Genomic DNA, 14,719 nt, shown 5'->3' with positions numbered 1-14,719 from the left:
TTGCTTCAAAAGCAGCAGCTTGTTGAGGAGTACGTACGTCCTGACTTGGCTCTTGGATCGTACTTAGGATCCCATCAGCCTTAAGATGCTGGCGCACATCACGGACCCACTTATGGTATCCTGCGCCTTTTGTCTCTAGTGGAGCGAAGCTCAACTTGTTCAGGTTACTCATCCTGAAAAACAACAAGAAAATAGAGTTAGTTTCGGAGCGAAGAAGGCTACCACGAAAAACTATTAAATTTCTGAGCGTAGTCGCTTCCAAGAGATTAGGGATTTTTCTGAGCGTAGTCGCTTCCAAGAAAATCCGATTCCAAGAGGGGTTTTGGATTAGATCGAAACGACGATGTATGTGGTCGATCGTTTTCTTCTCAACAAACTCTAAGTTTGGAGGACTCTACAAGCTCCAAGCTTGGAGTGAGCATGAACCCCCACAGTTCGGCTATTGGTCTCCCCTATGAAGAAGAAAGGGGGGTAGAAGAAGGGATGTTGGAAGTCCCCGAGAAAAGAAGAAGAAATTGAAAAAAAAAACTTCAAAAACGGGAACTTTTGCTTCTTCCGGTGGCCGGTTCGGTGGTTTGCCGGCCGGTTCTGGGGGTGGGGCCGCCGGTTCTGGACTGCTGGGGTTGAGATCTTCAAGGTGGACGGCGGTGGTTTCTGGGATTTGAAAGCTACGAATTTAGGGCTTCAGGGTTAGTGCTTCGTGCTGATAACGTGTTTTAGAGAAACTGAATTTGAGAGGAATTTGCTGTGTGTTCTCATTGATAATATGGGCCTCTTTATATAGAGGATTACAATGCATAGAATCTCAATCATACAAGGAAAGTAATTCTACATTGAATAGGATTCTAGATCCTTCTAATTAAATCTTATTACCACTAGGTCAAGTAACCTAGAGTTTGGGCTAAACACAAATTAGGTTTTCCTTGAACAATTATTATATATCAGATGAAGATAGGTAGTATGATAGGGAATTTAGGGTTATAGACATTACCAAAAGCATATATGATAAGGTTTAGAGTCCATACAAAATGATTAATTTGATAAGGTTCAGAGTACCGCATATTTATGAGTTTGACTACTATGTTAGTTTTTTTTTTTTTTGAATGAATGAATGGTAATTTCATTGATAAAACTTATGTCAGGAAAACCATTAAAGAGCAAGTTCACCCGTTGGGTCACCAGGTCACCCACTATTCACTGCTTTTTAGTGTTAATTTCACCTTTTGGGTCACAAGCACAGTGTATTTTGTGCCCTGGGTCACCATGTACAGTGTATTTCCTGCCCTGGGTCACGGGCATAGTGTATTTCATGACCTAGATAATGAAAATACACTAAAAAGTAGTGAATAGTAGGTGACCCGGTGAACTTGCTATACATACCCACCCACTGCCTCACAATAGACAGGACAAGACTACGTGGTTAACCACAATGATACATATGATAGACCAACTATATTCGAACTTATCGCTCACTTATCTAAAGCGAGCCTATAACTATGCCAATACATAGTTTATAGGCAAAGTAAATAATACTTATTTGCATACAAGAGGCAAAAACATAAATTAAATCAAAATATATCAATAAGTTTGTTCCATACCACAAACACGATAACATAATAATTTTTCAGTCTATGACATAATTTTTTTATTATTTGGTTTGGCAATCACACGGTGTCCTCAAAATCTTCCTAGGCCCAGAGATTTGGGGGATCTTATCAGAACGCTTCATCCCCCCTGTCCACCAAGAATATATTGGGATTTAACTCCAACAAGCGTCGGCGGGATTCGAACCCGGGTGTGGGGATTCCACACCTGGAGGCTCTTACCAAACCGACCACCTGTGGTGGTTTGTGACATAATTTCTTAAAAAAAGTATAAAACGAAAATGATTATTATTGTAAACAAATGAATGGCAAGTGTGAAGTGTGAAATGGAGAAAATGTAGGGAATGAAAATGATGAATGCAACATTCTAAAACAAACGTTGAGCGTGTGTGCATGTATTTGCCAATTTTGGACCACTGAGTAGGCCTGGCAATTCAGCCCATGACCTGTTAATCACTTGTTAACCGTCTGCTAAAAACCCATCTATTTCCGCCCGATAACTTAATGTGTTAATGGGCTGCCAACTCGTTAACAACCCGTTAATTAACTGGTGGAAACGTGCTGCCCAACGGAACCCATCAAGCCCTGTTAGAAAGGAAAAAAACCTCGCTCACACAACATAACTCACAACCACACTCCTCTAGTTCTCTTGCATCGCTCAGTCCTGATTACAAAGAACTAAACTCATCGCTCTAACTCTCCGGCACCTTCGCCGGCCTACTGCTCCGGCCTTTTCATCTTTCCGATCTCAGCCTCTCTCATATCTCTCAGGTACCATTCTTCTCCTACCGCAAGACTTCGAATTCTTGATGGATGTGGATAGTAGGGAGGAGGATTAGGAATCGGTGTATTTGGGACTTTGGGTTATTCATCTTGGTTTCTTGTATAATGCTTTTGTGGGTTATATGTATGCTTCGTGTTTCCGCTTGCTATATGTATGCCCAGATTTTTCTTGTAAATTTTTGTTTAATGCTTTGTTAGTTGCTGATGAAATGTTTGAAAGAGCTTTATTCTCTCTGTTTTGGTTAATGGTGCCTCACTGCTATCTGTTTAATGGAATTAGAGGAAGTTGGAATGTTAAATTGTCAGTGTGGAATGTATATGAATGTGATTAGTTTGTTGGTTATCAGGCATTCTGCATTATTGTAACAAATGCTAATTATATGAAATGGGTTTAGTCCTAATCTACTTTCTGAGGCGAAGATTGTGATAAGTTAGAATTGAGAGGATCACAACGACTGTCTTTACTAATTCACTTATTCATTATTCTGTCTAGCTGCTAGTAATTGATACATTGCTTTTGAACTTCTCGTTGTTATAGATAAAAAGTCGGTTGTGAACAAAAAGTGGCATTATTATTAATAGTCATATGTATATCAATCTGCTTCCTACTTTCTCCTCCTTGCTTTCTGATTTTTTTTTGTGATTGTGTTCAGACAATTAATACACTAATGTAAGAAAGAGGAGAAGCTATGGCAGAAAGCAGACATGGAACGAGTAGAAGAAGAAATGATCAGGCTAGAGGTGTTTCAGTTAGGAAGCGAAAGAAGACTTCTTGGTGTTTGAATTTGTAATATCTTTTTTTTTTAATGGAAGATGTCAGCCCTTTATTAAACTGAAAAAGATTACAGACTACCAACATCAGCTGCTACTGCAGCTGAGAGAAAAGAAGGAGTAGAAAAGTAAAAACAATCTTAAGATACAGAACAAGCATGAGTTGCTAGCTGATGAGCAACCATATTACCCATTCTACCAATGTGAACCACCTTCACAAACGAAGGGGATTCCAGCAACAGAACCAAATCATCATATAATCTTCCGAGGACAGATGTATTGCTAGTAGTAGACGCACTCAATTGTCGCTGGACATTCAAGGCATCAGTCTCCAAAATTTCCGGAAGATAGCCGTGCTCCAAGGCAAACTCAATTGCTGTTTTGCACGCCAAAAGCTCCCCGTGTTCCGGTGATAGCATACCAGTGAATGGACAAGCACCACCTGCCAGCATAACCCCAAAACCATCACGAACGACAAACCCAATACCACCACTACGAGTCACATGATTGAAAGATCCATCAACATTTATTTTCAAACATCCCACTGGTGGAGCAGACCAGCGCACCACTCGACTTCGTCGTTCCCCAACACCTACTTCTTTCGAGTTATGGAATTGAAACTCTTGTAACCTCGACATAGACCCAATGATCACATCACTAACTGTCCCCCTCTTCTGGCTCCAAACCCTATCATTCCGCTCCTTCCACACACCATAGAGCAAGAAGATAAGAGTTCCAAAGTTAAACAGAGACAACTCCTGTGCACATGAGGTCAACCATAAAAACAGACTACTACTTATAATCTGGGGTCCATAGCACACTTGTTTCAAAACAGCATTGGATTGAAGAACCGACTGAGTGAACTTACAATCCCTGCACAAATGTAAAGTAGACTCATTGCACTCCTCACACAGCACACACACAGTCAAGTCCAATTGCACTCTCCGCGATTCCAGATTAGCCAGGGAAGGCAATATATCCAAACAAATTCTCCAAAAATAAATTTTAGCTTTGCTTGGCACATTTGCTTTCCACAGTTTCTTCCAAAGCACACTCCCCACAGGAAGAGCTAGAGGACTATAATTAGTGGAAAAGGAAAGAAAAAAATGATACGCTGACTTAACTGAATACTTACCATCCGTCGTCAACTTCCACACCAGCCTATCTGCTACCACCCTCCTACTCAGTGGCATAGATGTGATCAACTCCACTTTCGATACCGGAAATAGCCGTTGTAGGAGAGTCACATTCCACTCCCCTGTGTCCCCTATTAAGTCACTGACTCTACTAACCTCAGATTGGGCAAAAACTGAAAAAGTAGGTTTCCCAGTAGTTAGTCCCAACACCCAATTATCCGAGAATACACCAATATCTCTACCATCACCAACCTGCCACCAACAATACTCTCTGAGCAAGTCCCGAGTAGAAAAAATACTCCGCCATGAGTACGAAAAAGAGGCATGAGTAGTCGCCTCCCAGAATGAACTTTCAGGATAATACTTTGCCTTATACAATCGAGCAACAAGAGATGAAGGATTGGTAAGTATGCGCCATGCCTGCTTTGCTAACATAGCCATATTAAAAATAGACAAACTGCGGAAGCCTAATCCTCCTTCTTCCTTCGGATTACACAAAGCACCCCAAGTCTTCCAATGTATCTTCCGTTTATCTAGCGTGCTCCCCCACCAAAACCTAGTACACATTTGTTCCAAATCTCACAAAATTTTTTTGTTAATTGGAATACACTCATAGCATAAGTAGGTAGAGCCGAAGCCACAACACGAATAAGAATATCTTTGCCAGCCCCGCTTAACAGCTTCCCCTGCCAGTCAGATAGTTTCTTCGCCAATTTATCCTTAATATACTGGAAAGTAGCAGATTTCTTGCGCCCCACGTAAGTGGGTAGCCCCAGGTATTTATCATGGACATCAACTATTTGCATCCCCATATGACTAGCCAACTCCTCCCTCATCTCAATTGAGACGTTCTTGCTAAAAGCCACAGAGCTTTTGTCAAAATTAACAAGTTGCCCTGATGCCCGTCCATATGTCTCTATGACATCCTGAAGCTCATAGCAATTCTCTAAAGAAGCATGAGCATAAATCATGCTATCATCAGCGAATAATAAATGATTAATAGGAGGAGCATTATCACACACCTCTATTTCGGATAATAGGCCCAAAGCTTGTTTCTGTTGCAAGAGAGCAGAAAAGCCTTCAGCCCCAATCAGAAAAAGGTAGGGAGATAACGGATCACCTTGACGAAGTCCCCTACTCGGTGTAACATATTCCCGAGGTTTCCCCCTGATCAAAAATGAATATCTCACCGAAGACACACACTGCATCACCATGTTGATCCAATTCTGAGCAAAGCCAAAACGAACCATTACCATCCTTAGGAAACTCCATTCCATTCGATCATATGCCTTACTTAAATCCAGCTTTAGAGCCATAAAGCCATCAGCCCCCTCCCTCTTATTGTGTACAAAATGGGCAATTTCATTAGCAAATAGAATATTATCCGTGATCAAACGTCCAGGAACAAAAGCACTTTGAAAAGGTGAAATCACAAAAGGAAGAATAACTTTTAATAAAATTAGATTTAACCTATTATGAGGATTGTGACCTTAATATGTATTAACTTTTGATAGTTCGATTTAATGATTTTCTTTGAATTTGTTGATTTTCAAAGCAACAATGAAAAAGAGTTTTAATGGGTAATGGGTTGGAAAAGGGTTTAAAAAATAAAAAATAAAAACATTTATTATTATTTTTTAGAAGAGTTTTAATAGATAATGGATGTGAAAAGAATTTAAAAATGCAAAAAAAAAAAAAAAAAAAAAAATCAATTTTTATGTTAGGGGTCTTAACGGGTTTTAATGGTCAATTTATTGTTAACGGTTTTAGTGGGTAATTGATTAGAAATTTTTTTTAAATTAAAATTAAAAAATTAAAAAAAAACTTTAGCTGTCTTAATGGGTTCTAGTGGGTAACCCGTGAACCCATCGGGCTCAATCCGTTATAACCCATTAAGATAACGGGTTATAACGGGTTTAACCCGCTAAGACCGCCAACCCGCCTGTGACCGCCCAGTTGCCAGGCCTACCACTGAGCATCCTGTGACTCTATGGTGTGCTACAAGATTTTCTATCTTTGACTTTGCATATTAAATCTGACACGTGGGCTGTTAGCCCACCACACACGAAATCAACGAACAGTTGTTTGATAGTGATGAAATGATCCTATCAAATATTGGTCCTAATTTATGATCCTTGGAATTTAGCCAAATCTCAAAATTAATGCAATGAAAATGTAGGATGCTAATAATGTACAGCATCAAAATAGGAAGCCTTCCAATCTGGGTGCCATTCTTCAACAAACAAGTCATTTTAATTCTCTGGTTTACAGCTCATTCGCTAACAAAATAAACGCAGGATATCAATTATCTTGTAATCTAATAGTAGTATTGAGAAAAATGTTTTAAGTTCGACTCTTTCCTTTCTTTTGATCAAAACGGAAAAAATAAAAAGAGACGAAGGAGATAGGTCATGACTCATTAGCAACAAAGTTGACCGATCTACAGCATTAGGCCGGCCAGTTATTCAGCTAAGTTTTTTCATAACCGCAGTTGACTTTTATTTGGAGTGGAAGATCAAACTAATAAGTAGACTAGTTCATTTTTTAGCCATGGAAATCTAATCCTAACCACAGTTTCTATTATTTAAACAACAGTGGCATACAAACCACCACTAATAAAATTTGCTTCAGACAACTTGCATGTGATCACTTAATGATGGGTACTCCTTCCCTCAACATGCTTGATATTATTAGCACAAAATAATTGGGTACTTTTTTTTTTTTTTTTTTTTAATTTTTTTAAAAACCCCACCCCATTCCCACCCTTGATGAGGCTCGAACTCCTGACCTCTTATATATGGTACTTAATATAAATCGAATTTGTAACTTCGTAAAGAAACAAGCTTTTATCGTGAGGTTGCAGATTAAGCCAACTATTGGCATTCCAATATTTTTTTAAAGAGTTGACACATAACAGAGAGATATGGGTGACTTAGAGCCCAAACAATCATTGCCCTCACTGAAGACCCTAGGCGTCACTAGATTACTGATACGTCTAAAAGATGCACAACTTAAACCTTGCACTCAAATATCATCGTTGGTAATATAGTGATCAAGCAAGGGTCATTACCCGCTGAAGATTGTTCCTAAACTGCTAATCAAATGTCACAAACTACTCTAAACTATGCTACTGAACAGTTAACAAAAATAAATTATTTAACTAACCTAGACTCGATGGAATTTTCTGAAAATTTTACATGACACTAAATACACATTGAATAACACGTATACAAAATTTCAAAACAATCGGAGTTGATTTTCTATATTAAATAATTCACGAAAAACTGAACACAGAAATATAACAAAGCAGAAACAGATTTTATAACTTTAAACTATTGATAGAAACAAAGCTAAGGACTCATTCTCCACCACCAAACACACTCAATCATATCAAAGCTCAGTTATGGAATCCTAAATCTCAATTGAATTTACCCGAAGTTAACTCACAAGCTCGAATTAACCCATTACCCCTTCTTAGTTCCTCGTTAAGTGAATACAAGCTCACCACTTAATCTATTTCCAATTATGCAACCTAGACACAAGCTCGCTAAGTTTAACATATCAAAATCATTAAGCACTAAAAAGGTTTGGATAAATCTAGGGTCACAAGTACGTTAGTAGTCTTGCTAAACCTAGGGTTTGAGTCACATGTTATTCAAGAAGACATTTTGCTACTCAATTAGAATCAACACACGACATATACGAATCTAGTGTTACTCCTAGCATTAGAACCCTAACCTCTTCATTTAGTTGCGCACCTAAACAAACAAGTAAAAATTCATCTTGTAGACACGGTGAAACACAAACACTCAATTGATAATATAGAAAACCAAAAACTGAATTGTCATCAATATGAATTGAACATGTTTGGGGCTTTGAAATTGCCCCTAGCTACAAAAGTATTTAGCTAGACATAGTCATGAACAAAACAAAAACTAGAAGAAAGGAAAAGGAAGAGATGGCGGCTAGTTGATGGCAGAAGATGTCGTTCTCCCTTCTCCCTTGTGCGGCAGAACCTCCTACTCAACTGAACGTCTCCCTTCTTTATTGCTCAGGTTAAGAGATTTTCACTTCTTTTCCTTTTTGGATTCAAGTAGCTTCTCCTCTAAGATTTCTAATAATTTTCACCCATAAAAATATGTCATATATCTCTAATAAATAGAGATATTCAGTTAATACTCGTCGGTGGGCTTCTAAAAGGAATTCGCGCCTCAAATCATGGATTTCCGTCAAAGTGTCAGATTTCCGGACTGCCCGACCTTGCTGTACTAAATCGACCATAACTTCTTGTAGAAAAATGATATTAACGAGCCGTAAAAAGATTCGGAAACTAGACATCCAAGGCTTTCCATCAATATAAAGATCACCCTCTGGATCATTGTGAGCTGGTCTCAGTGATCCGTCGAAGTTGATTGATCTGCACAGGCAGATTTGTCGATTTTGGCTTTCAATCCATCTTTTACTTCTTTTCTCCTTCTTTGCTCAAAATACCTATAAAACAAGTAAACAATGTAAATAATGAGAAAATACACTAAACTAACAAAGAAAGTATAGAGATTAACGTTATTAATATCGCATAATCATGCTCCTATCAATTACAAGAAAAGAAAAGACGAAAAAAGAAGAAGGGAATACCAACGACTCATTAACATTAAGGAGAAAAGTGAAAATATTAAAAGGATACGCAGATTTGTAATTGTTGTGGAGATACGATTTTATTAAATATTTACGACATTATAAGATGTAAAATGTATTGGTAACGTTTTACAACTCATGTGACTTTTTGGATACAACAATGTTTAATGAATTTAAAGATGGACATTCCAAGTAAATTTTAACCATCATCTGGCTGTACAATGAATCCAAACAGCTGAAGGGAGCTGCCCATCAGCTGGTTTCTGAATCTTCCTCAGGCAACACGACTACCTTCGACAAACTAACTGATGAGTTTGATAATGTAAGGCCATGATGTTGCTGTACTACTAAGACTGATGCGGTGGTACTGAAGTCCGGAGAAGTCAACAAGCACCCAACAGGCCCCAATTCAGGGCAGTCACTCTTGACATTCAATGCAGCAGCGATTTGACCCTGAGGCCTTCGACCAACCAAAATCAAGTTACATTGGCTAAACTCACGGATAGATTCAGTAGTTTCTGCAGCGTTTCCCACTACTCTCTCCTCATATTTGATCGAGCTGTAATTCGAAATCTTCTGCTTCAATTCAGCAATGAACTTGTCCTCCTCTGGTCCTGCTGAAGGGTTTGAGCCATCGTTTACATCAACTCTAACTATCTCCCCTTGAAGCTCAGGGCTCGGTAAGAAGTGAATGATATTTAAGTTGATACCCGGATGCTCAGCCATTCGAATCCCATAAGCAAGAGCCTCACGATCATCACTACCCCCAAAGAACAGAACAGTGAAGACTGAATCAACATTGCTGGCAGATACATGGCTGCTTCCACCTAGACCACGGTCCACTATGATCCCCACTGAACATGGTGCATTCTGAAGAACCTGTTGGTTGATCAATCTGTACTCACTTCGAGTCGTCTCAAAGGTACCATCCAACCTCTGGTGCTTGTGGAATGGGAGGATTATCATTGCTGCTCTTTCACTATCAGCACTTGTGCAGATGTCCTCGTGCATGCTAGTTATAGAAGAGATTGCTGTCATTGGACGGATAGCCACTCGACTCAGCTGCTCAAAGGTCTCAAAAGCCACAACAACTTGATTGTTATTAGCTGACTGCTGCCCTTTATTCCAAAAGGGTAGACCATTGTTTCTTGCCTTGTGAACCATCAATATTGCAGAAGGCCTTTCATTAAGCTCCATAAGGTGCATTGCATAGACACAAAGCCGTTCCCTCTTTTCAGTCCCACGGGAAGCCTCGATGAGATTAATCATCGTGGGTAGGTTCCTTGTACCATGGAAACAGGTCAAGAGTCGGAGCTGACTATTTGGGTCTTTCCTCTCAATAGTTTTGTACTTGTAATCTTTACTCAACCTTTTAGCCGGCTTATATACTGCCATAACTATAGGTGTTGTAATGAAGGTTGTGAAGACAGCCATGAGAACCATGATAGCAAATGTTTGATCATTCAAAACCTGCATATTCCAAGAGCAGGACATTAACTTATATGACACATAAATCCTACATTAAACCTTCAAAGTCCTATCAATAATATATACAGTTATTTACCTTTCTGTCTTTACCAATGTTAAGGACAATGAGCTCCACCAACCCTTTAGTATTCATGAGGAACCCCAGAGCTAGAGCCTCCTGAAAGGGTACTTTGCAGAAGAGGGAAACAGCTATAGTGCCAATGACCTTTCCGAAACAGGCTGTTGAAATGACCAAGACTAAGAGACCCCATGACTGAGCGCCGCGAATTGTTGTTATATCAGTCTTCAATCCACTTGAGACAAAGTATAATGGGAGGAATAGACCAGATACAAGATCCTCAACTTTTTCTACAAGGGCGCCTGCAAATGGGCCTTCCTTTGGAACAATAATTCCAAGCACGAATGCACCAAATAGAGCATGAATTCCAATAGTTTCAGTGACAAACCCAGCTGCCAAAACTGAAGCCAAGGTAGCGCATACATACAATTCTTCTACTGGTTCACCCTCAGGACAACGCTGCACCATCCATTTAAAGACAGGTCGAACAGCAAATATACATACAAGAACAAAAGCACATCCAGACAAGAGAACCCAGAGTGAAACCAGGGGAGAGCGGCCACTACCAGAGAGGGAAATGGCAAGGGCAAGAAGAATCCATGCAGCCACATCATTAACAGCTGCTGCTGACATGGCCATTCGGCCAATATCAGTGGTTAAGAGCTTGAGCTCAGCCAAAATACGAGCCAAAACAGGGAAGGCAGTTATAGAAAGAGCCACTCCCATGAAGACAAGAAATGGGGGTCCATCTACACCTTTAGAAATAGTTCCTTTTAGGGCAAATGATGTTCCAATTCCTAATACAAATGGTAAAGTAATTCCTGCAAGAGCAATGCTGAGAGCTTTCTTTCCAGTCCGGCGGAGGGACTTCGGATCTAACTCCAAACCCACTAGGAACAGAAAGAAGAGAAGACCAAGATTTGCTAAAGTATCAAGCACTGTAAGACTTTTTGCTGGGAAAATTGCATTGATATACTTTTTGTTGTGACCAAGAGCTGAAGGGCCAAGTAAGATACCTCCCTGGAGAAAAAGCAATTTAAAGTAAAACTCTTTCCTGTAAATATGCATTGGACCTAATTTTCCACTTACCACATATAAGGGAGCAATTGTTGTTCAAATGGCATATATTGTTTAATTAAAACGCCTACAAAAACACCAGTCTTTCAGACAATAGAAATTGCTACTGGGGATTTCTTTCTTTTTTAATTGATTGCAAAATTATTATCCAATCCAATTTTTATTCATAATTGGAAGTTTCTAGGAAATAATAGAAAGGAATAAACCATGTCCAGATTGCAGATAAACCTATGCAACTACAAGAGACATAATGCATATTGAGAAACAGATCAAGAAATGCATAATATTAAGCTCCAATATCAAGGAGTCCAAGAGAAAACGAACACTTCCACACAATCTTGGAAATGCATTACTCTGATTCTGATAGGATCATTTGCATATTCAGCTAAACTGATTGATTTGCCAATAAATGCTCAACCAATTAAAAGGGAAATTTCACCGCACAAAGTCACTACAGAAATAGACCATAAAATTGTTTATGGCATGAAAGCATAATCTGACTACCATTTTAGGGCCACCAGAGTATGCAAAGCAAACAAAAACAATGCATGTATACTACATACTTACAACAATCTCTGCAATCACACGAGGCTGTCTTAGTGGCCGAAGAAAATAAGCAAGAATGCGCGTAAGTGCAACCACAAGACATATTTGCAAGATGGCAAGAGGGAGCGCAAAATCCAGAGGATTATCACCCTGGAAGACTCCATTGGATGTTGCTTTCATAGGAGATGGACATGTTACTGTGGTATTGTTCGCCATTTTGAACCGGTACAAGAGAAGGAACTAAAAATTCTCAATCCAATCCTGCAAAATGTGACACACATATAATCAGCAATTCAGCATAGTTAAAAGTTAAAACTATGGGTTCCATACTCAATACCACACTAAAAAGGAAGGGGAAAAAAGGTAAAGAATGACAGAAAGTGCCTATGGTTTGTAATTTTTTGTCACGGCACAGTCACTTACAGTAACCATGAATCATGTGTGCAAATCATAACCTTATTGACAAAAACAAAATGCTATAAGTCACAATCATATGCCAACAAAATGTCCTACAAGATGAAAGGCCCTAGAATGTGCAGCTAAAAATATCTAACAAATAACTTTTTTTTTTTGGTTAGAAAATATCAAACAAATAACTTGTCATAAGGTCTAGACACTATATAATTGTACTTCACTCAGCCACCCAAAAAAAAAAAAAAAGACCTAGTTTTTAAATTTACGGGTCAGAGTTTTCATAAGACCGGACTCTTCCTCGTACAAGAAACCTTTCCTGGGCTACATAGCAGGACATGCATAATAAGACTTGATTTTATTTTTATTTTTTATCGAAATATAATATCAAGTCTTGATGAAAACAGTTCAACATAGGACTTTCTACAGTCAATGAAAAATACCATATACAAATCCAAATCACAATCTATGACGAGCTAACGAAGTTCAAGATCGCACTTAACTAATTAACTAATAGATTAACATTGAACAAGAGTATATATTACTTAATCTTGGATAGTTAAAGATTCAGGAGGCACATGGTGGGAAAAAGTCTTGAGAGACTTGTATGTATTCATAATTCATGTAAAACCAACGTAACTGATGACAGAGTTACAGAGAGATGATTTGAAGAACCTTTTAAAATGAATAAGGACTAAATTCCAAACTTTACGTCAGTAGTCCTAAAAGGCTAGCTTCAAGTGGGCCTATCACCAAAGCTTCTATATTATTTTCCCATTTTTTCATGGGCTCATAGCAACCCACAGTGAACTTTTTCTTCTCCAAAAAAAACTTTCTGTGCTTCTGGCCAAAAATTATCATCATTTTAGCTGACAGGGAATTCATACCTGGGGAAACGTGCCTGACCGACCCATACGAGAAAGGTCACAACTAAAGAACCTACAAGTTTACAAGACGTCAGGTATTTTGTCGATTTTATATACTATTGTGTGTCTGTGTGTTTCGTTTTATTTGTTTTTGGTCTGAAAATATTGTATATATTGTGTTCTTTCAAAGAAATATTGTATACTGTGTCAGAAAAACGATCAAAATCTTACAATATGATGAAAACATAACCAAAAATATTGTATGTTGTATTATTCTTTCACAGAAATATTGTTCCGAGTTTACTACAAAAAGAATTTTTTTTTTTTTTAAGACATAATTGAAAAGGAACAGAAAATAAACAATTCGTAATGTAAGGAAATGCCTTCATATCTGGACACCTAAGTCTTAAGCTTTTAACTGGCTTAAATCTTCAGGAAAACCACCGAAAGCTATGCTTAAGCTGCATGTTAATGGATTCCTAGAGAGAGACCATAATGTCCTTATGCCTCTCATCAAATTTACACAATCTGCCACCAGTGCAATCAATGGAAATGAATAGGTTGTCAAATTGACGCTACCATTTACAGAAACTGATCTGCCTAACCCCCAGTCTCTGAAATCAACCCCCAGTTTTCAGATTCATTTCCTTCTTATAAACTCTCTTTGAAATGAATACCCACAAGGTAAAACAAACAATAATTGCACAAAAATTACTTGGTAAAAAAAAAAAGACAAGAAGCCAAGAAGGGATGTTTACTTACACTTTTGCCCTTCACCTGTGACTCCTCTCAGAAAATTGTGTCTGGTATCAGACTTTTTGGTCTGTACAGCTGGCTAGACCATCACCCACATTTTACCTTCATTTCTGTCCACAAAGACAGACAGATACTTTTGTGGGTAATTAGCTCTGAAACTTGAAGAAGATCGAGAGCAGAGACGGAAATGGAGGTGTTTGTGTTCTGAGAAATCTGGAGAGATTTGGACCGGGAGAGGAAGAAGAGGAAAGACCAAGGAGAGAGTGACGTGCGTCAATTGTGGGTTTCGGATATCCCAAAACTCTCGTTTATATAGGACTTTTGGGGGGGACTGTGAAGGGAAATTCCGTTTTTGCCACTGGTTTTTGTTGAATCTTTGAGGGCATTGTGGTAAAAAAAACATTTCGATTAAAGATCCGAACCAGACGCATTTCTAGGAAAATATTCAAGAGCGCGTAATATTAATTCTTAAATAGTTGGATCAGCGTAATTGCCACCTATGCCCACTGTGAAAATACAATTAATGGGGATAAAACAGAAATGTTGAGAGGTTTTCACTCTTGTAAGTTACCTGGACAGCAACTTTGC

General features: G+C 38.6%; 1 protein-coding gene across 2 annotated transcripts; it reads right to left on the bottom strand.

The window, feature by feature from the left end:
* Window positions 1-8,983: 8,983 nt before the first annotated feature.
* Window positions 8,984-14,430, bottom strand: LOC112176066 (cation/H(+) antiporter 18). 2 transcript variants are annotated; one of them, XM_024313883.2, is made up of 5 exons: window positions 14,138-14,430; window positions 13,397-13,448; window positions 12,120-12,359; window positions 10,494-11,495; window positions 8,984-10,399 (listed from the first exon to the last, which is right to left on the bottom strand). In XM_024313883.2, the coding sequence occupies exons 3-5, from the start codon at window positions 12,312-12,314 to the stop codon at window positions 9,182-9,184; spliced, it is 2,415 nt and encodes an 804-aa protein (XP_024169651.1). In that variant the 5' UTR covers window positions 12,315-12,359; window positions 13,397-13,448; window positions 14,138-14,430; the 3' UTR covers window positions 8,984-9,181. The 2 variants fall into 2 exon arrangements, with proteins under 2 accessions (XP_024169651.1, XP_024169650.1); XM_024313882.2 differs by lacking the exon at window positions 13,397-13,448.
* Between the last annotated feature and the right edge of the window lie 289 nt (window positions 14,431-14,719).

The sequence above is a fragment of the Rosa chinensis genome, chromosome 7 (genome assembly GCF_002994745.2).
Source record: "Rosa chinensis cultivar Old Blush chromosome 7, RchiOBHm-V2, whole genome shotgun sequence".
NCBI classification, from domain to species: Eukaryota; Viridiplantae; Streptophyta; class Magnoliopsida; order Rosales; family Rosaceae; genus Rosa; species Rosa chinensis.
The sequence above is the reverse complement of the archived record's forward strand: the minus strand, read 5'-3'. Positions and strand labels throughout refer to the sequence as shown.